This window comes from Corvus moneduloides, chromosome 12, assembly GCF_009650955.1.
Source record: "Corvus moneduloides isolate bCorMon1 chromosome 12, bCorMon1.pri, whole genome shotgun sequence".
Lineage (NCBI taxonomy): Eukaryota > Metazoa > Chordata > Aves > Passeriformes > Corvidae > Corvus > Corvus moneduloides.
This window is the reverse complement of record NC_045487.1, coordinates 16,282,865-16,310,502: the sequence shown is the minus strand read 5'-3', so window position 1 is coordinate 16,310,502 and position 27,638 is coordinate 16,282,865. Positions and strand designations below refer to the sequence as shown.

The 27,638-nt window shown below is 41.5% G+C and overlaps 3 protein-coding genes across 12 annotated transcripts in view; 1 reads left to right on the top strand and 2 right to left on the bottom strand.

Annotated features, from left to right (window-relative positions):
* The window catches only part of TDRD12 (tudor domain containing 12), a 57,539-nt gene extending 39,114 nt beyond the window's left edge, over positions 1-18,425 (bottom strand). For 7 of the 10 annotated variants that reach the window (XR_004242553.1, XR_004242554.1, XR_004242552.1 and 4 more), the window contains exons 1-21: positions 18,105-18,425; positions 16,638-16,687; positions 14,213-14,371; positions 13,778-13,914; positions 12,595-12,714; positions 11,929-11,984; positions 11,069-11,154; positions 9,964-10,153; positions 9,700-9,776; positions 9,346-9,404; positions 8,558-8,618; positions 7,758-7,862; positions 7,175-7,360; positions 6,577-6,730; positions 5,645-5,772; positions 4,908-5,096; positions 4,038-4,166; positions 2,426-2,543; positions 1,562-1,695; positions 1,251-1,471; positions 943-1,042 (exon numbers count right to left, since the gene is read on the bottom strand). Coding sequence is in view for 7 of the 10 variants with exons in the window: in XM_032121652.1 (XP_031977543.1) it covers positions 943-1,042; positions 1,251-1,471; positions 1,562-1,695; positions 2,426-2,543; positions 4,038-4,166; positions 4,908-5,096; positions 5,645-5,772; positions 6,577-6,730; positions 7,175-7,360; positions 7,758-7,862; positions 8,558-8,618; positions 9,346-9,404; positions 9,700-9,776; positions 9,964-10,153; positions 11,069-11,154; positions 11,929-11,984; positions 12,595-12,714; positions 13,778-13,914; positions 14,213-14,371; positions 16,638-16,687; positions 18,105-18,132 (2,487 nt within the window). In the remaining 3 variants the exon portion in view is untranslated. Of the gene's footprint in view, positions 1-942; positions 1,043-1,250; positions 1,472-1,561; positions 1,696-2,425; positions 2,544-4,037; positions 4,167-4,907; positions 5,097-5,644; positions 5,773-6,576; positions 6,731-7,174; positions 7,361-7,757; positions 7,863-8,557; positions 8,619-9,345; positions 9,405-9,699; positions 9,777-9,963; positions 10,154-11,068; positions 11,155-11,928; positions 11,985-12,594; positions 12,715-13,777; positions 13,915-14,212; positions 14,372-15,145; positions 15,793-16,637; positions 16,688-18,104 lie in introns of those variants that run through there. The other 3 variants (XM_032121647.1, XM_032121646.1, XM_032121649.1) reach the window with 3 other exon arrangements.
* A 1,727-nt stretch (positions 18,426-20,152) lies between these two features.
* On the bottom strand, positions 20,153-25,691 carry NUDT19 (nudix hydrolase 19). The gene is made up of 3 exons (XM_032121657.1): positions 24,993-25,691; positions 22,978-23,185; positions 20,153-21,364 (listed from the first exon to the last, which is right to left on the bottom strand). Exons 1-3 carry the CDS (start codon positions 25,674-25,676, stop codon positions 21,138-21,140), a joined length of 1,119 nt encoding a protein of 372 aa, XP_031977548.1. The 5' UTR covers positions 25,677-25,691; the 3' UTR covers positions 20,153-21,137.
* A 63-nt stretch (positions 25,692-25,754) lies between these two features.
* The window catches only part of ANKRD27 (ankyrin repeat domain 27), a 55,075-nt gene continuing 53,191 nt past the window's right edge, over positions 25,755-27,638 (top strand). Inside the window, exon 1 of the mRNA XM_032121653.1 lies at positions 25,755-25,836. The gene's annotated coding sequence lies outside the window, so the exon portion shown is untranslated. The remainder of the gene's footprint in view (positions 25,837-27,638) is intronic.

The following is a 27,638-nucleotide window of genomic DNA, read 5'->3' as shown; positions in this document are numbered from 1 at the left end:
CTGCCAGTTATCTGCCAGGCTACTCACCACTCCCACATTCTGCACCACTCCAGCTCTACTCTAAGCACTCTCCAGCCTTACAGGGGATTTTACAAGAACCAACTGCTCTTTTTGCACTAAAATGACTTAAATGAAAGATTACAAACACACAGCTATGCACACCAGTGTGTAAGATGCTGCTGTGAGTGCACCTCAGGTAAAGCCCAAGCTTCAAAGGAAGCTGGGGAGACAATCTCTTACCGGGATGTGAAGAACCACCACAACAAAGTCACCCCAATAGCCACGAAGGTTTCATGAATGTGAAACTATTAAAAAAGAGAGTCCATCTAAAACAGCACTCTGCAGCAAGAGTCTTCCAAAACACTGACATTTTTGTAGGAAATAACTGTTCTACCTACAAGAGAGAAGCTGTACCCCATTTCTTGGGGATGCTAGAAATGACAATACATTTTCTAATCTCAAGGCCACAAAATGCTCAATTTTTATCAAGTTTGCATGAACAGGTCAGCTAAGAAAAAATCCTTCCACTTCAGCTTCTCTTCACTCCCAAACATTACTTCATGTTTCCTCTACAAGAAATATTAACTGAAGGTTCCATGAACTTTCATCTTTGTTAATTGTGGTATACGGCCTCAAATTATATAGGGAAGTAATAAACAGAAGAGAAATAGAATGTGAATCTTAAAAGCAGAAAAAAAATCTGAGGTAAACTCAGAACTACCTGCACAACAGTTTCAATTCAAGCTAAAGACACAAGGAAAGTCTGGCACACTAATTAATGCAGGGGAGAGGGGAAAAAAGCTAGAGAATAACAAATAGCCACAACAAATAATACCTGTACTGCAGTAGGATTAATGGAATACGAAAAATGAAGTAACATGCTAAGTAGCTGTTTAAGACCTGTCCTCTTGGTACTCAAGGCCAAGGAAAACTGTAACTTACTGTCACACGGTCAGGTGTTTCTATCATTTCATCTGCAGTATTCTGGGCCATGTCCGTTGATAAATTAATTTGGTGACGATCTGGACATGCTGTTCTGTTTCTACATTAAAAAAAACCGCAACAGGTTTAGAAAAATGCTCTTTGCTTTCAGTTGTAAACTATTTTTATGTGACTCGCAATAGGCAACAGAAAAAAAAGAAAAAAATCACGAGCAAAATCTGATTTAGATAAAAGCAGCCAACAGGAAAATTCATCAAGGCATCAGCAGCAATTGTCATTCAGGGCACAAAAGCCTGACATTTCCTTACCTGCAAATCCCAAAAGTTTTAAGAGAAGCACACAGGGGCCTTGAAAATTTCTCATTTTCCTCAGACTCTCGCACCCTGGCAGCTGAATCATTAAGTTCTTCTGGAATTTCAGCTTCTGCACGCTTTGAACAGTGGAGGATTCCAGGTGCATGACAGGAACTGTTCTCTGTCAGCAGGATGACTGACTTGGCCTTTGTATGTTCTTGATCTACAGCAGAATCCTAGTAGTAGTAAAAAGTAGTTTGGAAAACTTTTATGTATCCACCAGTAATAATCTACTGTGGCATTACCCAGTCAAGGCTCACCCACACCTTTATCACAGTGCAGAAGTTGTCAGTCATGCATTGTAGGCGCTGCCTGAAGACTCCTGGAGATGGGAAACTGAAATGGATCACACAGGTTGCATCAGTGATTCCCAAAGGCTGCAGGCAGTCATCTGCTAAAACTAAGCACATGTTTCACACAGACATGTAAGTGTAATACCTCAAACATGGAAAGCATCACATCACATAAACCATGACTGATTTCCCACTGACTGGACGATGAAGATTTTTTTTTTTCCCCCAGTACATTCCTATTAGGCTTTATATTTCTCCGGTAAAGAAATCCCATCAGCATACGGCAGACACGGCATTTCACGTCAATCTCACGTAACTCTCTATTTCCTGTCAGCACCACAGAATAGAGAGAATTGAGCACAGCCATGTAATTCACAGGAGTAAGACAGCAGACACTTGAAATACTGTAGGAATTCTCATGGCTCTGTATGAGCCTACAAAGAAGAGGGAAGTCAATCTTCTTGGTTTTGTATAAAATAGAAAACAAAGTTGGTTTGAAAATGTAGGCCTTTGGTACTGAAAAAAAAAAAATATAATGGAACTTACCAGAAGTTACTACAATACATCTTTGGAGTTTGGAAATTATTTCAGACTTGTTAAATAATGGCAGATTTCTCAAAATATTGGTAATTCTTTTAAGTAAGCACAGAAAACGACAAGAAAAGAAAAAAAAACCAAAAAAAACCTCAGCTGTAGCATTAAGAAGTAAACAGAGAACTGGAAAGAGTTCATAGGGATCTGCCCCTGTGGAAGCAGTGAGACAACCCAGTGCAAGTGGTTGGTGTACATCTTAGCTCTGAACTCAGATACAATCCCAACCAGAGAGAGAATCCTCACCTAACACAGCAGGAGTGCCAGAACTGTGCATTTTTCTCCACCTCTCCAAGACACACTTGGCATTACACTTGCTCTCCTTATGTTTTTTCAAGGAAACTATTGAGTTGCTCTTCAGTGCCTACATCACAAAGTGAGAAGTTATACATTCCTGCAATGCTGCAGTACTTGCTCTAATCAACTCTAATAAGCAGCATGTCTTATTAGAATCTAGCACACTTTACCTTAAAGAGATGTAAGAAAAAGAGTTAATGAAATTTAGGTTGCTTAGATGGAAAAAAGTTTTAATGGAGATAAGGTTCATTAATTTCCTGTATAAAAAAAACTAAAAGCTCAAGTTCCCATGGATTAATATATTAGACAGGCATTTAAGAAAAGTAAGAACTTCATTTCAAGCTTTTCGCCCCATTAATGTGTCCTCTCTGAGTAGATTCCATGATCTAAAAACACACAGATTCATGCTTCAGTCTCTCAGAACAAGCGCTCTTCATAAAGTCAACCCTTGAAATAAATATTTTCACAGGCCAGGTAAGATATTTGAACACAGTGTACACATGGATTACTATGAACTGATTCAATCCTACTTTAAGATCAACAAGCACTTTTTAAAGTGGTGGCAGCGTTGATTTTGATATGCTTGAACCCTCAAGTATTCAAGGAAAATGTATTAGAAAGTCACAATCCCAAACCAGATTTGCTTCCATTAACAATCATCAAAGAATAAGCATTACACTAATATTTCCATTGGGAAAGAAACCTTTAACTATCACAGAATCTATGCCAGCTTCTGCAAGGGAATCCATTCCCATGTTTTAGGACTTACGTATCTCTTCCTAGGATACTGGAACAATCCAGCCACAAATCCTTTGCTATCCTATGCTGAAGCTTTTAATTGTGCCATCCTCACAGCTTGCCTCCTTTAGCAAATAATTCCCACAACAAGAGATGTTCCTATTGCTAAGTCACTGTATGTATTCATTACTGTAATAGCTAAAGAAATAACTCTTGTGTGAGAAGTCTTAGTCTCCACCTCTGAAATGCTGAGTACATAATCTCTGGAAAAGGGTGTGAAACTGGGGTGTGTTCCACTGCAGGTAACTTGGAAGCACCTTTATGCCAGTTTTAACAAAACTGAGCCTTCTTCCCCCCTCATTCCTGACAACTTGCAGCTTAACTCTATTCTGGTAGACTTTCACAGGAGGGCAGAAAACCTATCTTTCTGATCAGGGAAATAGCTGTCTGAAAGTTCCATTGCCCCAGAGCAGAAAGCAACAACACAGAACTTCCTAACACAGTGTCTTAATTTTTCTCCCCCATCCCACTACTGAAAACAGTAAAAATTAGAAAAACTGTCAGGACATTCACTGGGGGAAAAAAAGCCAGTTTGATTCAACGCAAAGTTCCAACCTGACAGAGAGAATGCTGTAAGAATTTGGGAATTAATCAGGCTTCTTATTCACCAGCAGTCAGCTTGGGGTTATTTTTAGCAGGAATGATCAACTTCCAAATTCACATTCTTCCTTTATTCTCAGAAGCCAAGGTATTTTAGTTTGTTATGGCTTTAAAATTAAAAAGAAAACCCCACTTACCTCTTTACATTTAAATACTTTCTTACCTTATGAATTATCTCTACTTCAGTTACTGAGTCAGTGCATACCAGCACCTTCTGAAGATTCTTCTGGGTAAAATCCAGTATTTTCAGTAACTCAGCAGTTTTACTGCTGCTCATGCAAGGCTGCACCACCTAAAGGCAAACACAAAACAGAGGGCTGGTAATTCATGCAACCCAGATATATTTTACTATCTAATTGTTCCTAATCCTAACCCTAATGCATCCACACACCGGCACTTGCGGTTCTGCTCAATCATTACGACTTCTCACAAAAGCGGGTTTTCGGTTTCCTGACATGCTCAGAGTGTCTACTTTAGGAGACTTCCCAACATTTAAAATCCACAAACTATTTCATTCTGAGACACAGAGTAACTCAAATCACACTTAGACCATTTTGTATTATTCCTAAGGGCTACACCACACCGACTGGAAACTAAGTGAGAAGATACCTAAGAACACGTAGTAATAGGCCTTGTGGAAATCTGAGGTCCCAAGTTTGGTATTATGTTACATACAGCAGCAAATCAAGTGCTCTCCTAGATCTGCCTTGCAACTGCTTACCTTGTAGTTCTGCCCGTTACAGTTAACAACTGCAAAAACTGGTAACATTCTGGTCAAAAACTGTACTGTTTGCAAATACATCTCATCAAATTTAGACTCATCTGCACTAACCATGAAATATTCAAGGGACTGCCTTCATCTCACTCCTATAAAGGAAGGTAAGAGACCTCCAGCTCATCCAGTGACTCGCTTGCACATATTTCTAACAGCAACTTCAGCTCACAATGGGAGGCAGCACTGCAGCACCACCTGCTTCCAATAAACCATCAGCAGCCACGTATCCAAGCAGCGACACTGTTCCCAAAGCTCTACCTGTTGCACATTTCCAAAGATGGCAGCTTCTTCAATAACTGTTATCACAATGTAAGGATCATTCATGAACTCCTTTATCAAGGGTATGATGTGTTTATTCCACTGAGTTCCCACAGCAATGATCTGACATGATGGATTCCCCCGTGCCTGAGCAGCAGCTTTCTTGTAAGAATCCAGTATAGTAAACACCTAGGAAGAAAAGAGGTTTTTTTCTCTCATCTCATCATATTCCAGTGAGCTCATGACAGGCCAGAAAAATACAATGTTTGAGCACACAGGTTTTTCCAGTCACAAAGCCTCTACCACAGCAAACTACAAGTTTCACAACCCAAAAGGAAGAATTTGGTGTGTAAACTTGCATCCTATTCTTTGAATGACTTCTGAAGCAAGAGAAAGCAACAGGACAGCATGCAGTGACAGCATACGCATGTGGCACGTAACTGTAATGCAGGATTCTGTACAGAGAAGATAGAAATCTCAGGAAAAGGATCTGTTCAAATCTGCAATATAGTAAGCCTGGACAAAGCAGATCTGAAAGGGCAGAGGCATTCAGCAAAAACTAGCTGGTAACCAGAAGACAAGCACAACCTGCCAACACAGTAATTTGCAAATACAAAACCAAAAAGAAATAAAAAAAGAGGGGTTTTACCATAAACCCATTTCCAGTGTTTTTTTTTCCTCAGTGTGTGCCACTGTTTCAGACACATGCACAACTGGAACAGCATTCTGCCATTCACCTTTTCAGTAGTGTCAGACAGCAGCACCTCGATCTCATCAAGAACAAGATGGCAAAGCCTAAGCAATAACCAAGTGTTATGTTCCAGCAGTCTCAGGAGGTTGTGCGGTGTAGTCACTACTACTTTGCCTGCAAGTTGGAAGAACTTGTTACCATTAATTTACAACTTGAAAGACTATTAATATGATACCAAATGTCAGGGTAGCTTTAATAAAAAGGGTCACATTTGTATTTCAGATGCACTGTCTTGAAGCTGGAGAGTTTGCCTGTATTTTTCTACTGCATGTTTTCCAAGACATGAGTGAGTGAGGCTCTGATAGTCTCAATCCCAGTGAAATGTCTGAAGGTTAACAAGTTTACAAAGCAGGATGTCATTGCATTTTCCAGTAAGGTCCTGGAAGTAGAGATAAGAACTTGAGGACCAAACAGCCAGAACACCAACAGTTCTGCTACTAAAAGGTCTGAATTCATCCACCAGACTCAAATGATGGATGGATAACAGAATATCAACTGCTGAAATCCAGTTTTACACAATCCTTCCTAATTTTATCCATAGTTCTTATTCCCTTGGCACAAGAGCCACTTTTGAAAATGCAGCTATCAACCAAAGCTTAACAAAGGGATCAAACCAGAGCACAACTGAATGTTTAAAGTACATACATCTAGGCAGGGAAAGTCCCCCAACAGCTTTTTCGTTACTTCTATGCTGTTTCTCTGTGGAGCACCCTCTGCATACTACTGAGTTAGATGCACAAAGTACTGAGAATTTATTGCCACAGCCAAGTTGTAAACCACCATTTAAACAAGCAAAACCCCCAACTTCACTTTATAAACCAAAAACTTAAGAAGCAGAAATTGTTCTTTCACATGCTCCTGCAATTAAGGCAGCTCACACTGCCTTCAAGCATAACTAAGATGACAAAGCATTCTTACAGTCTCGGATTTCCACTTGGCTGGCTGCTTCCTTGTTCTGCCCAAGGATTATCAACATTGGATGAAGGTATCTGCAACTTTTCTTGTATGTTTTCAGTAGGTCAAAAACAAGTTGGGCCTTCTTCCATCCAGGACATAAAATGAGTGCTAGGGGCTACATACACAGGTACAAAAATTGACACCACAATATTAGACAAGATTCTTAAGGTTCTGTACTTTTGTCTTACTTGGGGTTGTACTGGGCCATTTTCAGAGGTCCCTTACAACCTCAGTCATTCTGTTTCTGTGATCTAATTCAAGCTAGAAAATGCATCATAGTATTTGAAACTGCTAATACCCATTTTAGTTTAATGAGTACATACTACTCATGCAGAAACAAAGCTCCACTGTGTATCTAAGTACCAGGGCATGAACCACGTGTTAGGGATTGCTTTAAAATTAAGTTGGGACACCCCCATTCACACAGTTCATCCAATTCTTTTAAGAAGAGGCCTTACAGAAACCGGCAGGCATCACGAAAATACACTGAGATGACATTAATGCACGCATTCCAAACATCCAGAGTAGTACCAGGTTTTCTTGTTTAATATATACATACTCCACCCATGTTTGGCAAGGCTTGGTAGTCACTTTCCAACTGCAGAAGTGTGAGAACTGGTGGAATATACAATAAGGGATCCTTTCCCTGATGGGAGATGACAATGACATCATATCCCTGAGCTGCTGGCGGCCAACAGTAGGACTCTGTGAAGGTAGGCCCTGAAAACTTGTTCCAAGAAAGTTCCTACAGAAAGAGAAATTAATAAGAGTTTCCCACTAAATCTATGTACTTAAACACCAACAACAAAAGACAAAACATAATGAGTGATTTAAAAGCTTTTGACCCACTATATAATACATGTTCTTAACAGGTAATATGAAAAAATCATCTTCTGGGCCGAGTTGTCAAATTAGTGTATTAAAATTCAAATCCACTTGTAGCAGTGGTTAATACACCAGAATAAAAATGTGTTGAATTCTTACAGCATTTCTCCAGAGGTTCATTTATTCAACCACATGAACAACCTTGTACACCTTTCTCAACAAAACTGAGGTATTACTGTAACATTTAGTATGTAAATTTGAGGTATTAAACTTGTCTTAAGAAGACAATCCATGTAGTATCATGACATCAGCTTTACCTTTTTCAGACCATCAAAAAGTGGTGCTGTTTCCAAAACTGATGACGGCTCAATTTTCTTGCTCAGGAACACAAAGTTTTTTTCCTCCCCAACATTTTGAAGACTCTGAAACCATGGACAAATAGATGACAAAGGCTATATACCTAACAAAAGTGGTTTAGCTTACACAACTCAGAAGCACTCACTGTATTTAAAAAATGGCATTTTGATGTAAATGAATCAAATTCTAAATTCACTTTGAATATGATTCATACATACTGATAGCTTACACAGACCAATGGTGAGTCAACAACTCATTCTTGCTATTTCTCAAAGAAAGATTTTCAAAGATGGTTCTAACACAACTTAAACCCTCAAGAGACTCACTGGATGCTCTGTGTACAGCTGGCACTCAGTCCCACAATGAGCAGCATGAGGCAGGGACTGCAGTCACAACACAGATGGCAATTTCTCTCCATCGCTCCTGCTCTCTCTCCTTTTCCCTGCTCCAGCGCAAGTCCTCTACAGACTGCAGACCCTTCAGGAACACCGGCACAGAGCTCCTCCTACTCCTCTGACCTTGGTATTGGCCTGATTCTCACTTTCTTTTTTGTTGCCTTCCCTGTGGTTTTGCCTTTTCTTAAATTCCAAGAGACATCCCCGACGTGGCTGGCTGGCTCAGCATTAGCCAGTGTAGGCTAAAGTTTTTGTTGCCAGTGTAGGTGCAGTCAGCCCCTGACCTCCTTCCACAAAGACTCAATGCTACCAAAGCCAGAGTATTTGCACAAGAGAAATTAAATGAAAGTTAGTGTTTGACATACCTGTTGGTCATCTTCAACTGTGTGTGTCTGGAGGGAGTTGGAATTTAAGAACTGTGGAAGCCTGAGAAACAGAGATTAAATCCAACATAAATGCACAAGAAAAACATCATTTATAAATACCACCAGTATTTTCCAAATGTCATGAAGCCATTCACTCCAAGTATTTCTGACATACCTATGTCAACAAGAAAAACCCTCAATACAAAAGGAGAAATCAAAAATCACCACCTGGAAAGCAAAATTTCGTGAAAACAATCCTTCAGAATCTTTTTCAAAGATAATTGTTAAGTTCCCTGACTTTAGAATCAAAATAGACTGGACTGTAGAAAAAAAAGGTTTCTTGAAGTTTCAAAACATAAAACAACTCGTCTTTGCATCAGTTAGAAACTGAAATAAGAAATACTCCTGGGGTTTATTACATATGCAGCAATTGACCTGCAGCACAGCGAAAGCATTGCACAAACCGACCCAGTCATATTCCATTAAGTCTGAAAACTTTATAAATCACTCTAAGAATAAAATAAAGCAAGTCAACGTATTTAGTATGCAGAAAAATATCTCCCCACCACACTCCTGTTTGTCAAGCTATTGTTTAGAACAAAGTGGTATTTTTCTAGTTTGGGTAACTATCAGCAGCTTCAAAGTCCCTCCTTCCCCAAAAGCATGTGTATGCACCTTCCCTTACCCTCTGCCCTTTAGAGGCCTAAGAAGAGTGATTTGAAACATACTACAGCTCCCAATTATCTGATTACAGAATCATTCCAAATATTTAACATGCTGCACAATACCTGTCTGTTTGAACTGCTTTATCTTCCTTGGAAGGCAAACCTGGCACCATGTTGACTACCTAGAAAGAAAAGACATTTTAAGCACTAAAATACTGTTCAAAACAAGTATTTAAATATAAACAAAATACAAAGTCAAAAGTGGTTTTCTTAACCAACTGTGTGATTCTCCAAATATTTTCCAGCATTCTTTTACAAATTTGGAAGTTTTTTTGACTAAGGCAACAATTTTGATGAGACAAACTTCAGCAGACTATCTAAGAATAACAAGCTAGATGGCTACAGCATTCCTAATCTGGCCTACATATGTTTACTTTAGTTTGTATTTCACAATTTAATACAAAATATAATACTTACAGGCACAGTGTTGTCATTTATAACTGTGCTTGACCTTTGGCATATCTTTTCAAGAGCAGAATTCCAACCAGCAAGACCTAAAAAGGTAAACAAAATGGAGATAGCCATTTCTGATTATCTGAATACATAAAAAAAGCCACAGATGGACACCATGTGTCCCAGTCACTGGGATCCAAACCAAGACAGGATGTTCACATTCCACACATCCAACTAAACACACAAAGTGCTGCATGTAGGATTGTCTCCCACACACGTGGGTCCTACCTGGCTCAACAGGTGGTGACACCTCCCCAAAGGGCAGTTTTGGCCTGGCAACAAATGTAGGACCAATAAACTCCAGTGGAACATACTTAGCATTGAGAGACACTTCATTGTCAGAATCATCTGAAGAACTCCCTTCAGCTTCCTTATAATAAGCAAAGTGCTTTGCAATCAGATCATCATTAACACAGATCTATAAAAAAACCAAACAAGCTCTATTCATCAGTGTCAACAAGCAATAAGCTATACCAGCACATACTTCTTCAGAATTTATGTGAAGCTTTTAACAAAAGCAGTGCTTTTACCAGTGATAAAAAAATCCCAAGCAAAACCCCAGACAGAAGAAGTACCAGTGAATGCTTTCCATGGAATATTAATTCTAAAAAAAGGGGAGTCCTATCTTCCTGTATGTTCCTTCAACAGGTGTTCACGAGTGAGTTTTATGTTCCTGGCCAAAATTCTGTACTGAATTAACTGTTTCTATGAGCCCTACATATCTAAAAGAACCCTCTAATTCAAACAAGCCTGTTTATTTCTTTCAGATACAGCATGCATCAAAATCTCGCAGGAAAAAAAAGTAGTATTAGGCCTGAAACTTCTTGTATCTACCATACAGCTGCTTAAGTCTGGCAGTACCTACAGCAGAGATCTGACACAAGTTACACATTTTGGCAAGTGGAACTAGACTGGATTTTTTTTTCCAGCTCCTTGAGGACTCAGCTGTATGCAAGAACATGAACTTTTAGTTATTTTTACAGTATTATGCAGCTGCCTTACTGAAACATCTTCAAATATGATACCACAAGAAGTACACCAAATAATTCATATAGCTGTCCACTTAAGTATTGACTGGACTACACTTGCTAGTCAATAATTTAAAAAAAAAAAAAAAAAAAAAAAAGCTAAAAAAGAGAAAAATACAGGTTCTGCCTACTGGAATTTTCCAGAGGTTTACAGTGAACAGTACTGTAATGAAAAACCTCTAATAAGTTAATGATTTAGCTTCCACTGTATCTGATTGAAATTACAAAACTCACAAGTCATGCTTTCCAATCTTAAACTAACAGCAAAGTGCATCAATAGAATTGGAAATACAAAAATACCTTACCTTGTCATCTCCTACAGTCACAAAAAGAAACACCTCTAACACTTTCTCTTCTACTGCCTGTACTGTGGCTTTAACCTCAGTAGCCTCTAAATGTAGTAATAAAAACAAGAAAGAAATATTAAATCCTTATCGCACTATTAGTATTCTTCACTTTTACTGAGACAGACAAGAACAGAAGTAACAATTAAAAACGTGTAGCGCTTGTTATTTCACTTAAGTGCAAAAAGGAAGTTAATAAAAACTTAAAAGCTCCAAAAAGGAACTTGTCCTTAGTCTTTGAAGGAGGATTGAAACAGATGAATGACCTCTTGAGACTAACCACTCTTAGTACTACAGTTTCTCTTAAGACTCTGACACTCGGGAGCACCAGTGTGTACTTTCCAAGTGGGACATATACTCTTCTTGAGAGAAGTTGTATTTGCACGTCTGTACAGCTTTGTTACACTTTTCATTTGGGCAAACACAGCCAATGAAAGTCTGTTCCCAAATCCTGAAGCACCTCTGCACGCGCTAATGCAGGACAGCTCTGACGCTGACTCAGAGACCGGTGTTCAATATACAGAAAGGTTCCAATGTTCAAAACAAACATGACATGATTGCTCCCTTAGTCAGCCTGCTTGAAAGCCAGACACAGTCTAGTTAACTACCAAAATTCATGCAGCATGGAAGCCCAGAGTACTCAAAATGTAGCTCCACAAACACTTGCACCTAAGTCACTCCATACTTACAGCTCCTTTCTCTTTGTTTATAACAAACAGCATTCGTAATATAATCAAGTATAAACAAGAAAATAAATCTGTACACAAGTACTACATTTCTCTAATAATTGATTTTTCCCCAAAAATAGAAGAGCTGTTTACCTTCAAGAAGTTTTCGAAAATGCTGGATAGCAGCAGCATCCCATCTTTTCGCTGGTCTAGGAAAATAAACACAACCAGTTTTCCCACATCAACTTGCATGAAAACGGTAATTTAAAAAATAATAGTTTCTATACAAGCACAAAGCTCTAAATCACGCAAATTCTTACAAAGTGTAAAAGAACTAGACAAATCAGCAGAATCTGACTACTTAGCACATTACTTCAGTCTTGGTAGTATTGTTGAAGCTCACCAGTATCATGATCGAAATTAAGAGGTGTTTTATCAAGGTATCATGGCTTGTGTCCAACATAAAATATGAAAAAACCATAGAATCATTTAGTTGGAAAAAACCCCAAGATCATTGAGACCAACCCCTAACTCAGCACTGCCAAGGCCACCACTAAACCATGTCCTTTAGTGCCACATCTACATGTCTTTTAAATCCCTCCAGGGATGGTGACTCCACCACTTCCCTGGGGAGCTGTGTCCTCTCAGCTAGAAGAGTGTTCATTTTCCTCTTAGTAGCTGGGACAGTTCTGTGTTCCGAGTTTATGATGAGAATACTGCAGGTTTCTTCTTGAAATAGAATCCCTTCTAAAAATTCTGCACTAAACCCTCACTCTTTAGAGATGTATCAGCAGAATACATTTATAAAACTCTTCTTACCCTATTTTGGCAGTGTCTGCACAGTAGTCAATACACAACGTCAGTGGCTTTGTGCAGTACAGGCGACACTTCGTTGCTCTATATGGGATCTTGGCAAATGCTCGCACTAAAACTTGCATGCTGAAAAAACAAAATGGGAATCACCTCATTTTACAGGGCAGAATTTCTTCTCCAGAAGTTACTGGTCTCACAAACCACCTCCTGCTACCCTGAACTTGACAACACAATTTTCCCAGGAGTTTGGATCCCACTGCCTCCTACCCTGGAACCACTGTCTTACTTTAAGAGAGGTGCCATCAGGACCAACTGGTGAACAGAACTGCTTTGGATATGAACACACATCCTATTTATTTGGAATCTTTCTGATCCTTTGTCACTGCAGTTTCAAGTCTTCTTGATATTTATCGTCTGAATATCTTCATATTTAACCCATTGTAAAGTTGTTTTCCCACAAAGCAACTTAAAAACATTTTAAAATATGTTAATGTAAGTTTGGTTTTGGTAGTATTCCACAAAATTCAATTCAGCGAAGTTTCTTGTGCTCCAAGTCGCACACTTAAATAGAGAAACAAACTTTAAGAGCTGGACTAGGTTGCTCCAGAACATAAAACATATTTTTCAAGATTTTAGAACCAGAAGGTTTTATACCAATTTTATCAAAAACTCAGAACCTGTGAACACTTGCCTTCTTTGGCACCATGACAAGACAAACTATCAGCTCTTAGTAAACATGTTGGTGAATGGCAGTGGGAAGACCCCTATGTATTTGTGTTTAGACCTCAAAAGCTGCTGCAGCAAGTGAAACCCTGCTTCTGTAGATGGCTTTTTGTGCCTAACCTTCACTGGCCATAATTTTTAAGTTTTTTAGTATATAGCAACTTATTAAGGAAGAAAAGAACATAAAAATAAGTTTTAACTGGCAAACATAATCATAAAAAAACCTGACATTACTTCTACTCCAAATCTTTAAAAAAGCAAAACCTAAAATGGAAAGCATCTTTAAAATATCACAAAATAAGGACTGGTTTGCACCTAGGCTCTTTCAAGTGTATCATCTAGTTAGCAGCTTCTTGTGGACACAATCTCTACCTCAATTAAACCAAAGCATTGACTAAATAAATGTTAACAGCACCTGTATCTATGAACAAATACATAACAGTGACAAAAAACTCTTAACACATACTTCTCTGATGCAACAGAACAGTATCTGGCATAATCCACAAGAAAACATCTGAGCTGGCAACCATCTGCCTGGCGCTGGACTGACTCCACAAGTGCCCTACACCAGCACTGGAGTTCCTCACTGAAAACCACATAAACCTGAGGAAGAAGCAAAGAACACCACAGCACATTCTTTCAAACGGCCCCAAGTACACTCAAGGGTTTTTCAGAGGCAAGGACAGAATATTTATTAAACAGCCTTCCATTTTCTTTGCAAAATGCAAGCCTTGCCCCTTACACAATTAGGAGGCTTACAGGTGAGAAAACACAACACAGAGATGCTATTAACTACTTCTCTGTGTAGAAATGAAAAAACCCAAACAAAACATGTATTTGATACTTCACCCCTAAACCAATGCAAAGAATAGATTATTTCTATGTAGAGCAATAATCTTACCTGGCCCTTTTCTATCTCCTCTCCTTTTATTTCACCTGCATCTTTATAATTATCATAGAACTGTTGCATTTCATCATTCAGGATTTCATATTCTATTTCACTGACTACACCTGGCACACATTCTTCCACAGCAAGCCAAAAGCAACCTGGATCTTCAACCTGGGGCAAAGAGAAGAGAACAAATACTACCAACTTTTAAGAGTATCTGAACAGTGGATGTAATAATAAAACTTCATTTTTATGGGGCACCTTCAAAATTATAGGGAGTGATACTGAGATACACAATGTTCACAAGTTAAACATCTTTCACCTTCACAGCATTAGTTCATGAAATGGCTTCCCACATTCCAAGTGTCTTCAGCACTGCAACAAACACCATGCGGAGTCTACAAGGGAGCAGCATTATCTAAAAAGTTGGTGTAACCGAACAGTGGGCAAAGTGCGAAGACAAACCTTTTTACTTCCCTGTGAAGTCCTCAGAAGTACATCTAAAAACCTAAAAACATGATAAAACTCACCAAGGGGCTTTTCTTTGTGCTCAGAGTGTCTGCATCACAGCCAACTTCTTTAAAACAGGGTGACAGCTTTCTGCTGAGCCTTTGTAAACTGTCACATTCCAGTGTTCCAGCTGATCTGGGTCTTCAGCTGTTGTGGCTTAACCCCAGTAGGCAACTAAACCCCCCACAGCTGCTCCCTCACACACATCCCTGCAGCAGGAGGACCAGACAATTAGGATAAAAGTGAGAAAACTCACAGGCCGATATTAAAACAGCTGACTAGGCAAAGCAAGAGCTACACGTGAAAGCAAAGCAACATGAAGAGCGTATTCACTGTTCTCCACTGGCAGCCAACTGCTTGGCCACTTCCAGGAACACAGAGCTTCACCACGCACAATGCTGACTTGGAAGGCAAATCTGATGACCACAGACATACCTGCAGCTTTTATTGCTCAGCATGACATCATGTATTAGGGAATATCCCCTCAGTCAGTTGTCCAGGCTGCATGCTGCATTCTGCATCTTCCACAATGTCCTGTGAAACTCAGTATAATCTACTGCCATACTACACATTTATTTAAGTCTGTGTTGCACATTCTCCATTTTAGATTTCAGCTGCATCCCTACTGCTGGGAGGAAGGGGTCAGAAGTGGAAAAATGCTGAGGAGGATGGTACATTTGCTCAAGTGACCTTGCAGGTGGAAATGCCGAGGCCTGGAGAGCATTAGAGCAGGGAAACCCCATGTATTATGCCTACTGCTGTTTATCTTCTCTTTTGAGAAGAAGAATTTCTATGTAGGGGTAACGTAAGTGTTTGGAGAGACTTGGAGGCACTCTCACGGACATGCTGAGCTCCCTGTTGGGAGAAAGATCAAAGCTCAGAGATCATAAAAAGCACAGGAGAGCTCACAGGGTTCTTGATGAATCCCACTGGGATGGGCTGATCCTGCTGGTGTCCATCAGGGTGTGCCCCAGTAGCCTTCAGTTAGCCAGGCCAACTAAATCAATTTACTCCCGTCTTGGGGTAACCTTATGATGTGTATCCCATATCGCTGCCTATGCCCAGAAATTAATTTCTGTGTCTTTCTATGCCTCTAAACTGATCCTGAGAGGGGGAAGGAAAAAAACTGAGCAAAACTTTTTCAAAGCACTTTGCAGCTTGTTCAAGGTCACTCAGAGATAGCAGGTTTTTTTTCCCCCAGCTGCGGCAGGGGAGCGAGGAAGCACCCGGCTTGCTGCTTTCCAGTCAGCTTTTGGCCAGTTCTTCCAGTTTCTTGTTCTCCGGAGAGAGACTGAGAGTTGGATTTTGCGTTTCCTTCCCTGGAATTTCGGATTTTCTCCCTTTTCTACTGGACTGCTTTCAACCTCAGAGCACATCGGGAGGACTTTCCACCGGGCACAGAGGGCCTGGCCCTGGGCCAAGCCCCAGCTCCGAGGAGACCAAAGGGAGGACTCTGACACTTTCCCAGGTTTTTCCTCCACAGTGAGACATTTTATTATTTAGCCTTATCTTCCTTTTCCCGTGTGTTTGGTAAATAAATAGTTTTATCTCCTTCACTTTCCTTCGAGGAAAACTTATTTTTTTCCCGAACCTGGGGGCGGGAAGGGGTGGTTGTGCCTTCTCTCAGAGGATATATTTCTAAATTTGGCCAAACCGGAACAACTCCCTACATTTCAGCCGTAGTTTTGTGGTTGTTCTGGCTGCCTGCCTGTGTTAACTCACACACCTACTCACTGATTTTACAACAAAAACAAGAAAACAAAACCTAAAGCAAATTACAAAACATGTATAAGCAGTATGACTCCACAAGTATGAAGAAGTGCTGGTGAATGGAAATACACAGACATCTTGTTTGTAAATCTGATCTGCAGAAAGTCACACAGAAATAAACATCAATCCTTCAGATTTAAAAAAGCCAGCAGCATACCTTTAATACCGCGACATCCATGTTTATCTCCTCCGTCTCCCTGATCACTACTGTAAAAGAATAACAAACACTTTATGAACCATTTTTAATTTCACCTTTTTTTTGAAGGCTATTTAAAGAGCATACACCTGAAGTAAGCCTGTAGATTTTTACTACTCATGTCAGGAGTACTAGTGTAAGCAAATGATTTACACGTTTCAAAGCGTTCAAACCAGCTTTCTTAATGAGGCACTCTGTTAAAGCCTAATTAGGACTTGCAATCCATGCTGCATCTTCTCCATTCGAAGTCCAGCAGAAATAGGCTGACTGCAGATAAAGGCTGCTATAACCTACCTACATCACCAGAAACACCACAGGAGAATACTTACATCTTTAAAAAAAAAAAAACCCCACGGCCATATACAAAAGAGGAATCCCAAACTTAGCGAACAATTTTAACGTCACGGATTTTTACTAGTATTTCACAATCTGTCTGCAATGCTACATACCAGACCTAGGGGCTACAACGGAATAATGAAACTTCCAGCAAGTAATTTGCATTTCACTTTGGCACAAATCAGCACATCGTAGTATCATCACCGCAGTGTCTAGCTTACAACTTAGAAGAATTAACACTGAAAGTAAGTGCCTAGTAAAACGTTTCAGAAAAGTAAAATAGAGACATTGCCCTTCCACTTCCAAAGCTATTGCTAAACAAGCCAACACTGAGCAGCAACACAGCTACACCCTGGTGACAGAGCGACAAGCTCTAAGCGACAGTACTGAACGTTCCCAGTTTAACATGACAATAGAACAGCTGAAACGATTGCAGCAGCTTCACCCAAGATCATTTAACACAGGCAAAGCACCTGCGTTACACACTTGTTTCTAACACTGCACTCGTAATATACTGCAGCAAGAGGCACACAGTGCTGCCTTAGACACTTAAAGTAGACTTTTCTTTCAGAAGTAACACGTGAAGGGCTTAAATAACTTCAGCTAATGTGTCAGGTTAATTAGTGCAAACCCACAAAGTGGCCCATCAACGTGGCAGGGATGAAGCACGCCCACAGCAAAGGCCAGCTCTCCCAATGCATTCCAAGTAAAATTCCCGCTTTGGTAAGAACTGAGTAGGAAAACAAACGCTTGCTCAAATCCCACACGTACCACTAGATAGTATTTAACCTGTAAAACGCTGTCAGTCACTAAAACCCTTGCCCCAGCCTGCTGCCTTAACACAAACCTGAAAAAGGTAGAAAGTGTGAAAACACTCCTAGAAACCACAACCCCCTCTCCCTCTGCCCAGCCGTGCCCCATCCAAACCCTGCTCACACACAGGAGGCGCAGAGTGAGGGCAGCGCAGCGCGGGAACAGCAACTTTAGAAACCTCTTTTTTCGCTTTCTTCCCTCTTCCCCCGGCCCAATACCCATTCCCCCCTATCCTTCCATAGTTCCACGCTCTTCCCCGTAGGAAGAAGCCCACTAGACCTCGGTCTCTGGCGCTTCCAGGCTCCATACGCCGCCCTGCCCGCGCTCCTGCGAAAACCTCCACAAGGGGATTCCAGAGGCTTCTTCCAGAAATCTCCAGCGCTCTGCTCCCGCCTCCAACACCGGCACCGGGGCGGGCTGAGGGCCCTAAATGGCCCCTTCCAGAAATCTCCAGCGCTCCGCTCCCGCCTCCAACACCTCCAACACCTCCCAGGGCGGGCTGAGGGCCCTAAATGGCCCCTTCCAGAAATCTCCAGCGCTCCGCTCCCGCCTCCAACACCTCCAACACCTCCCGGGGCGGGCTGAGGGCCCAAAATGGCCCCTTCCCGGCGCCTCACAGGCGTGTTGTGGCCAATTACACAGCCAACTATTCCCAGGCGTACAAAACACCTGAAACGCTGCAGGAAATCTCACAAAGCACAGAGAAGTCCATCGGCTTGCTCTCTGCGTAAAATGGAAACTAAACTCAGTGTGAAAAAATAAAAGCCTTTGTTACTGCAAACAACTTGCAATCCAAGAAAATTCTACTGGGACTTAAGGGAAATTATTACAATAAATGTTTGGGATTTGGAATTTATTTCAGGCTTAAAGTCTCTGTAGCAAAGGCAATGGTGAAGTAGTTCTTTAGAAACAGTGGTAGTTCTTAACTAATGTAGGAACAACAACCACAGGAAAAAAGAAAAAAAAAAAACCAAACCAGCTGTAGTACTAAGAAGTAAATGGTCAACTGGAAAGTGTTCATAGGGATCTGCTCCTGTGGAAGCTCTGCTTGAAGACTTAACCCCAGAATCATCACCTAACATGAGTGCCAGAACTCTGCATTTTCCCCCACACATCACCCCTGCGCTCCTCCCCTGCCCACATTCCCATATCCACAGTCCTGCTGTACCCCGGGGGTGAGCTAAATAATTTATCAAAAATATTTTCTCATAATACCCACTTTCTACCACAAAAGTTAACTGGTAGAATAACCATAAGAGACAGAATAAAAAATCTTGTGTGTATTAGAATTCATCATCCCGAGGGATATGGTCCAGACAAATAAAGTGAAGGTTCTTGGAGAGCACACTGTCACTTGTTTAAGGAACTGGTATATGGGAATCCCTGGAAACTGCCCTCAGTGATAAAGGAGCAGGAGAGAAGAGAGCTGGCAGCTCTTTAAGCATCTTTTCCTTGAAGTACAAAAGCTCTTTGTACTTCTTCTCTGTACTTCTCTTCTTCATGTGTAAGAAATCAGCAGGAAGGGCAGGAGACCAGTGAAGCTGAGTGAGGCCCTTCTGGTCTGACTGAAGTGCAAGAAAGAAATGCATGGGCACTAGAAGCAGGAATATGTATCCATAGGGGAGAACATAGGGATGGCACTTGGGGGTATAGAAATGGGATCAGGAGAGCTAAGGCACAGTTGGAGCTGAATGTGGCAAGGGATCAGAAAAAAAATAAGGGCTCCTAGACATATGTTGATTGGAAAACAAGGACTTAAACGAATGTACACCCCCACCCCCCACTACATCAGTGATAACCCACATGGACAGGGGTGACTGGGTTTCTTTGACATTGGACTTTTTTTTTGCCTCAGTTTTTGCTGGCAGTCATGCTTCCAACAACTCTCAAGTCACTGAACTTCAAGGTGGGGAAATAAAGTACCTTCCCCCTTGTAGGAGAAAACCAAGTTCAAAACCATCTGAGAAACCTGAACATAGACAAGTCCTTGGGACATGATGAGATGCATCCCACGGTTCTGAGGGAACCGGCAAGCATGGGTCCTAAGCCATTCTCCACTGCATTTGAGAAGTCATGGCACATAGGCAAAGTCTCCAGTGACTGGAGAAAAGGAAATGTCACACCCAGCCAGAATATTCAGAAGGAGGTGTTCTACTGCACAATATACAGTGTTCTGCTTCACGGGGTCGGTGTTCAGCACAGGTTTACAAACCTCAACAATGTCTGCAAAACCACCAACAGTCTGGGCATGTTCTGAGACAGAAGAGAAACACACATCTTTTTTTCGGTGTTTTTTTTTAATCCAAATGAGCTACAAACCAATTGAATGGAATTGATGCAGAAGGTTTTAATTGAAACACAGAACAAAAGCTGGAACAAAGCTTTCTGCACAACTTTACTGACTAATTTCAAATCATCATTCATTCTCCTTCCAGATAAACAATTTATAAAACTGCTCCATTGACTGCATTTATTGCACAAAAGAAAAGACAAATCCAATCAAACAAAAAATCCAAACCAAAAATTAAGCAGCAATCTTTCCTATGAAGTTCTTAAATCTCAGATGTATTAGTAAAGTAGTTAAGAAGCAAAAAGTGGGATGTTAGAATATGGAAGTGGGTGTTTCAAGGAGATGTATCATTCCTTTAAGTTGTTGACATCTTTTTTGAGCTAAAAAATCATACTCTTTTATTTTTTAAATTGCTTACAGCTTGAAGATAAAAAAATAACAATAAAAAGAATGCACTCAATTCCATAGATGACTTTGTTTAAATTAAGTCTACCTTTGAAAATTGTAAAGTTTTGAATGATTACTATTAGTAGAAAGAATTTAAATATATCAAATATAAAAATTAACTTTATAATATTATTTTAAAAATTGCATTATAGTTAATTTATATATATATCTATATATATATACATACATTGCTTTTCTCCAAACTAAAAGAGAGACTAGACTGGAGATGTCAACAAATATAGAATGGGAGATTTCATTCATTTCTAGACACACATTGCAGTTATCTAATGGGTGACTTTGGGAAGCATAATGAAAGAATTCTTCAATTCAAAACATACTTGCTCTGAAGACAATATATACTTAGGACAATTGCGGCCCAACAGTGGCACAACTGTTTTTAAAGACTCGAAGAATTAGATACACATAGATGTGACATCACACACACACACACAGACCTAATGCTTTGGCAGGACAGAGGAATAGTTTCATGACTATTTGGCAACAGTTAGAAAGCACCAAAACCACAGTGAGCATAAATGTAATTAAAATTATTCTAGATTTAAACCAAAGAAATATTATAATCTGCTATTGTAATCTGAATTATCACACTTCATCATCAATGGATTTATATGCTTATATTTTGCTTGAATATTAACATAGACAGCAAGATTGTTGATGTTTTTTATTACTATCCTGTGAAATATACCACCCTCTTTCATGAGATCTTCAACCTTCTTATCTGTTGACATACTGATTTTCTTTTCTCCTGTATAATCTGGATCTTCTGGATATAACTCATCTCCTGGGATGGAAAAAATGATTTAGTTATAGATTGCCAAACTTTTTTCAGCCTTTTCATTGAGTGACACTGGTAATTTTTTTAGGATTTATCAGACATGTAAATCAGTGGAAATGTATTTCGCAATGAAAAAGTAAACTGCCTCTAAACAGCTTCATATTTAAAGATACAGCCATAAATTTCTGAAGTATGTCAGTGACACTGTAGTGCACACTGAATGTTTCAGAGCTCCTTATAATGTGCTATTAATATACTATCATCACAGCCTGGGCAGATAGGAGTGTATATAGGGGGAGAACAGGACAAACACTTTTGCATGTGTATAAAGAGGACTAAGAACAGAAACTTATTGTGTTCTATTCTGTTGAAGAAAACAACTGTTTTGCCATATCAAGGCATTGTACTCTCGTGCAAGACAGCTAATATACCTCAAATACAGAAATCCTAGAGGTCAATTGGAACAAAAAAAAAAGAAAAAAGGGAAAGCATAATGAAAAGCAAACTAAAAAAAGCAGAGAATAGTAAATAGTACATGCAGCTTTTCTTAATATTGCATGTACATAATTATGAAATGAGAGAGACTTAAGTAGGAGAAAGGGCAGGAGGAAGATGACTTAAGTGTATGGTTTTAGTCTGGTGCCTTATCACTGCAGCTGTGAGGTGTGATACTGCAGCTGTGCTTGAATCCCTTGTCCTTACAAACTGATAACTGAAGTAAAGGAGAATTCCCACTGAAAAGGGCTGTTCCTGTTTGGCCAAGGAGATAAAACTATTTATTTAACAAACACACAGGAAAAGGAAAATAATGCTAAATAATAAAATCTCTCGCTGTGGAGAAAAAACCTGGGAAAGTGTCAGAGTCCTCCCTTTGGTCTCCTCGGAGCTGGGGCTTGGCCCAGGGCCAGGCCCTCTGTGCCCAGCAGAAAGTCCTCCTGATGTGTTCTAATATCAAAGCAGTCCAGTGGAAAAGGGAGAAAATCCGAAATTCCAGGGAAGGGAAAAAAAAATTCAACTCTCAGTCTCTCTCTGGAGAAAAAGAAGCTGAACCACTGGCCAAAAGCTGATTGGAAAGCAGCAAGCTGGGTGCTTTCTCCCTCCCCTGCCGCAGCTGGAAAAGAAATTGCTATCTCAGTGTGTCCTTGAACAAGCTGCAAACTGCTTTGAAAAGGTTTTGCTCAGTTTTTTTTCCTTCCCCCTCTCAGGCTCAGTTTAGAGGCATAGAAAGGTGCAAAGTTAATTTCTGGGCATAGGGCAGCGACATGGGATACACATCATAAGGTCACCCCAAGACACTGGCTAAATAAGGGGAGTTCTAATACACCCTTCAGGTTATATGAAGCTGAAATCCTGGAATTTCTTCACAAATACACATATTATGACAATGATGAGACAATGAGATTATGAGCAACTAAGAAATTACTGTGCTGTCTGATCCCCTGGCTTGTCTCTGACTGCAGCCACTGTCACAACTGTAGCAAACAAGGTAGAAACAGCATGCAGTAGCTTGGCTTAAGGGTATTTTCCTTACAGTTATGGCTGGTTTATGTCATGTGGCTTCAGCACATAGCATTCAGGAGATGCTGTGTATTTAGGAGAACTCTCCAGTGTGTCCTTACCCGGCAGCAGCTGGATGAAGCCATCTGGAGCACTCAGCATCACCGGCATCCAGCGCTCACAGCCCTCGAGAGCGCGCGCGGAGCTGAACCTCTGCAACTCCCCGAGGGAAGAGAAGTTGCACAGCCTACAGAATTCATAAAACTGCGGTGGAGGAAACCAGATCTCTTGAGACTGAAAGCGTTCGATGGCTTCTGGAGGTGATGACCACTGGAAGATGAAAACAAGCCTTGAAATAATAGTTTCATCAGCAGATAGAAAGTCTGCGTAACCTGAAAAGTCATTTAGCAAGGCAAGTTATACAGCAAAAGAGCTTGCAAGAGGCCGTATCTTCTGAACACAATAAAACCCATGTATAAAGTATACCAAAATAACAACAACAAAGACATTTTAAAAATTGAAAAACATAAACAATCCATAAAAGTTACTCCTTTTTTCCCCAATAAGTTTTTATTTTACACACAGACATGCCAGGATTAGAAACTGACATTTGTTTTAGGGGCCCAACTAAAAGTTTACTGAAACCAATGCAAAACATTAAACTCTGTGTTACCAGAGGTTGATGCTTTGGTTGATGCTACTGATGCTTTGAGAATTAAAAGTACCTCTTAACATCTGCTTCTTAGAAGCATTGTTTTTGGAGTATGAACACCCAGCTATTCATGCTTATTCTGCATGTTAAAACTATTGGTAATCTTTATTTCATCTCACATGGCAAATTTTGTAATAGAAATATGTGCATAATCATTGGCAGTAGATTTATGCTGTTATTAACAAAATTACAACATAAACTCTTTTGAAAGTAAGGTTTCAGGTACTTTTAAATTTCTGTAGTAAAATTTGTTAAACAAATAAATAAGCCAACATTAGTTAATACCAAAACTGTTAGATAGGCTTTTACAGAACTGTTTGATTTCTCATCTACTTGTAACTTGTAATCAAACTTTTCAGAATCCTAGAAAAACTTAAGGACCCGAATGCACCAGACCTTAAGCTCTCTGAGAGCTTCATGAAGTTTGTTATTTTTAAGCATTCAATTAAAAAAAAAAAAAAAAAAAAAGACAAAAAAAAATCAAAGAAAATTTTCATGGACTATTTTAACAAGTTTATTACTTAAAATATCCCAACTAACTCCAAAAGACAAAAATTACTAGCATCTCTTGCAGCCCTGGAATATACCTGTACCTACCACATGGATCCCTCCCTGTATACTGAGTGCTAGAGGCATTTAACAACCACTATACTGCAGGAATGAACGTATAAAAAATGGTATTTGTCATCTGCCTTTGAAAGAGACAGTAATTCAAGGTGAAAGGCATCTGATGTGACACGGATCATGTAAAACGACCTCACAAAAAACTCTCTCCCGGCAGCTGCTGCATCTGCACCTCTGATAAGGGCGGCAGCTCCAGGTGTGCAGGGGAGAGGGGAACCGTGCAGGTGAAAACGCCCTTCCCTTTCCTCGCGTCTTAAGGAGCCTTATCAGGGTGGCTTTGATTGATCTGGAGGAGAAACAGTTGTGTGGAGACCTCACAGCACCTTCCAGGATCTGAAGGGACTGCAGGGAAGCTGGAAAGGGACTCTTTGTCAGGAACTGTAGTGACAGGACAAGGAATAATGGGTACAAATCGAAACAGGGGATTTTAAGGTTAGATATTAGAAGGCAGTTTTTTTTTACTGTAAGGGTGGTGGGACCCTGGCACAGGTTGCCCACAGAAGCTGTGGCTGCCCCATCCCTGGAAGTGTCCAAGGCCAGGCTGGACAGGGCTTGGAACAACCTGGGATGGTGGAAGGTGTCCCTGCCCATGGCGGGGGTGGAACAAGATAATCTTTAAGGTCCATTCCAACCCTTACCATTCTATGATTCTACGCCTGTTCGATGTGTAAGGGCACATTCCCGGCAGTGTGCCGGAGGCAGGGGCCGTGGGAGAAAGGCTCGGGCAGGAGCACCCGCTCGCATCGCGACACCCGCCCGGCCGGGCTGTGCTGCATCCCGGGCACCGCCAGGCCCTCTTACCAGGACGGCTGTCACCTCCTGGTCGTCCTGCGAGGCGTGGGGCGGCCGCTGCTCCAGGCAGCACAGGAAGAAAGCCGTGTCATACCGGCGGCCGCCGCGGCCGGCCCTGCCCACGGGCGTCAGCCAGTTGCTCCACTCGTGCAGCGCCCAGATGTTGGGCGCGCAGCCCAGGTGCTGGCACAGCCGCAGGAAGCAGGACGCGTCCTCCCGCACCCGGCGCCGCCACTCCTCGAGCTCGGCGGCGGGCGGCAGTCGCTCGGCGGGCAGCGGCGGGGCCGGCCCGCGCCCCGGCACCAGCAGCAGGATCCCCGCCTCCTCGAAGGTCTCCCTGAGAGCGCAGATGCGGAAGGCGACTTCCCCCGGCAGCGGCGAGCCCAGGCTTTCCCGGTCGGTGGCGAAGAGCGGGGCGCGGCTGCCGCCGGGTGGCGGCGGTTTCACGGCACGTAGCCCGCAGTGCGGCGAGGCAGGCAGGAGCCCCAGCCACTCGGCGGAGAAATCCGCCGGCTCCGCCAGCCCGCCCGGGAAGACGTGGGCGCCGGGCGTGAAGCCGCTGCGGGAGCTCCGGCGCAGCAGCAGCAGCTCGTAGTCGAAGGGGCCGAGCGGGGAGCGCGGCGGCCGGCCCGGCGTGCCCGCCGCCAGCAGCAGCGTGGCCGCCTCCCGCCAGTGCCGCAGCCGCGGGTTCATCTTGCGAGGCGGAGGGCGCTGCTGCAGCCGGGCGGCACCGCCGCCTGCGCCCCCGGAGGAGCCACTGCAGCCGCGGGCGCGGGGCGGGACAGCGCCGGGGGAGGGCCGCAGGAGGCGGGCCGGGAGCCGTGATGCCTCAGCCCTCCTCAGCCCTAAGCCGGTAAGTAGCGGGTGCCCTCAGCGGGCGAGTGCTTAAGGAAATACAGAGGGTTTAAGACAGCGATGGCCGGGAGAAACGAGGCGATGGCTTTAAGTGGCTTGGGAAGCTGTGGCCTGGGGTAGCTCGCGCTTCCTGGGGGGTCACAGCACGGAGTGTATTTACAGCGCCACAAGGTGTAAATGCCGAGGAGCTTCCTCGGAGCCCAGAATCTTCCGGAGCACAGGTGAAGCGTCTGTGGTTACATTCCCGGGAGTCAGCACGGGGTCAGGAGCCAAGGACTCGGATTTATGATGGTAATACTGCTGCTGACCCGCCAGCTGGGCTCACAGAAATCTGCTTATCTCAATTCCATAGCGAGCCATGCTGGGAGCAAAAGTCATTTTAGGTCTGTAGTTAAACGTGACGTTTGACAAGTTGTTTGAATTTGTTCTAGTACACTTCAAAGGGGAAGAGTATGAAGAGTTTTAGTTAATTATTACAGAACTCTTACGTTTTGAGGTTTTTAAGTACCTTATTACCTGAGAAAAAAATATTCAGCAAGGTAGCAAGATCTTAAAAAGGTTTTTTGAACCTTTAGGAAACATTTTATTTTGTTGATTGATTTTGATTCCTCAATTTTCTTTAATTTGTAAGAAATTTAAGCAGAAAAAAGCTGATGACACAGGTTGAGAAGTTTTGTTAGAATAGTGTTTGCATGTAACATGGAAAATCCTCTTCCTATCCATAATCCTTCTCTTGCCAGATTGCATTTAGCAAATACCCATGTGCCTGTACATGCTTCTGACAACCTCTCAATTTGATTTTATATTTGAGCTTGTACTTGATACATGTGAGATGTGTGTCACTGGAGCTGAAATGAAGTTTAGAAGCAACTGAACCAGTGGGATGCTGGATCACGTCAATTGAAAAACCCAAAAATGACCTTGAGGTGTGCCCAGACATAGCTGGGCCATAAGCTCACCCTGGTGCCAGACTGCAGTGAGCAGGGCAGGTCAGCCAACCCAGCTGATGCTGCTAAAATGAATGACCACACAATAGACAAGCATGCCTCCCTCTCCTTCCCGTGCTTATCACTGAATATACAAGCAAAACCAATGACATCTTGTAACTTGAGCCACCCTTTTTCTCACTAATTTAATAATTTTTTCTCATTAGTAATTACCACCTTAGACTGTGGAAGCACAAGGCCCATTAATGTGCCTGTTTTCTACTAGAAGGCACTTTGAACCTAAAATCATGACATTCACCTTGGTATTTGTTTGGCTTTCGCACTCTTTGTGTAGTTAACTGTTTTACTGTGTTAAGTATACATCTTGTTAGGAATGTGCTTTGCCTAAAAGCTGCTTTACTGGTGAAATATTAATAAACTACTGAGGTTTTTCAAGATTTAACATCCAATGAGCTTGATGGCTAATCAAAAAGATTTAGGGTCCATTATGTCAGATCATTTTAGCATAAAGGCATTTTAAGTAGAAAGTACTCATGTACCAATAATGAATGGAGTCTCTTTCGAATCAGATATAATACCAGCACATATACAAAAGTGTCTTACTACGGCAAAAATGTAACATCTGATAGCCCTGGAACATTGTTTCAGAACATATCTAGGAAAATCTGATACTAGAGAATAGCAATGATTATAGTGTTACCTCAAGTTTCTAAATGGAAAGTTTGTTTGTTTTTATCTAGGACAGTCTAAAGTCTCACAAGTGCTAGTATGTAAAGCAGGGACACCCTGGCAAACAAGGCATAGGATCATAGAAAGGTCTGGGTTGTAAGGGACCGTAAAGATTACCTGGTTC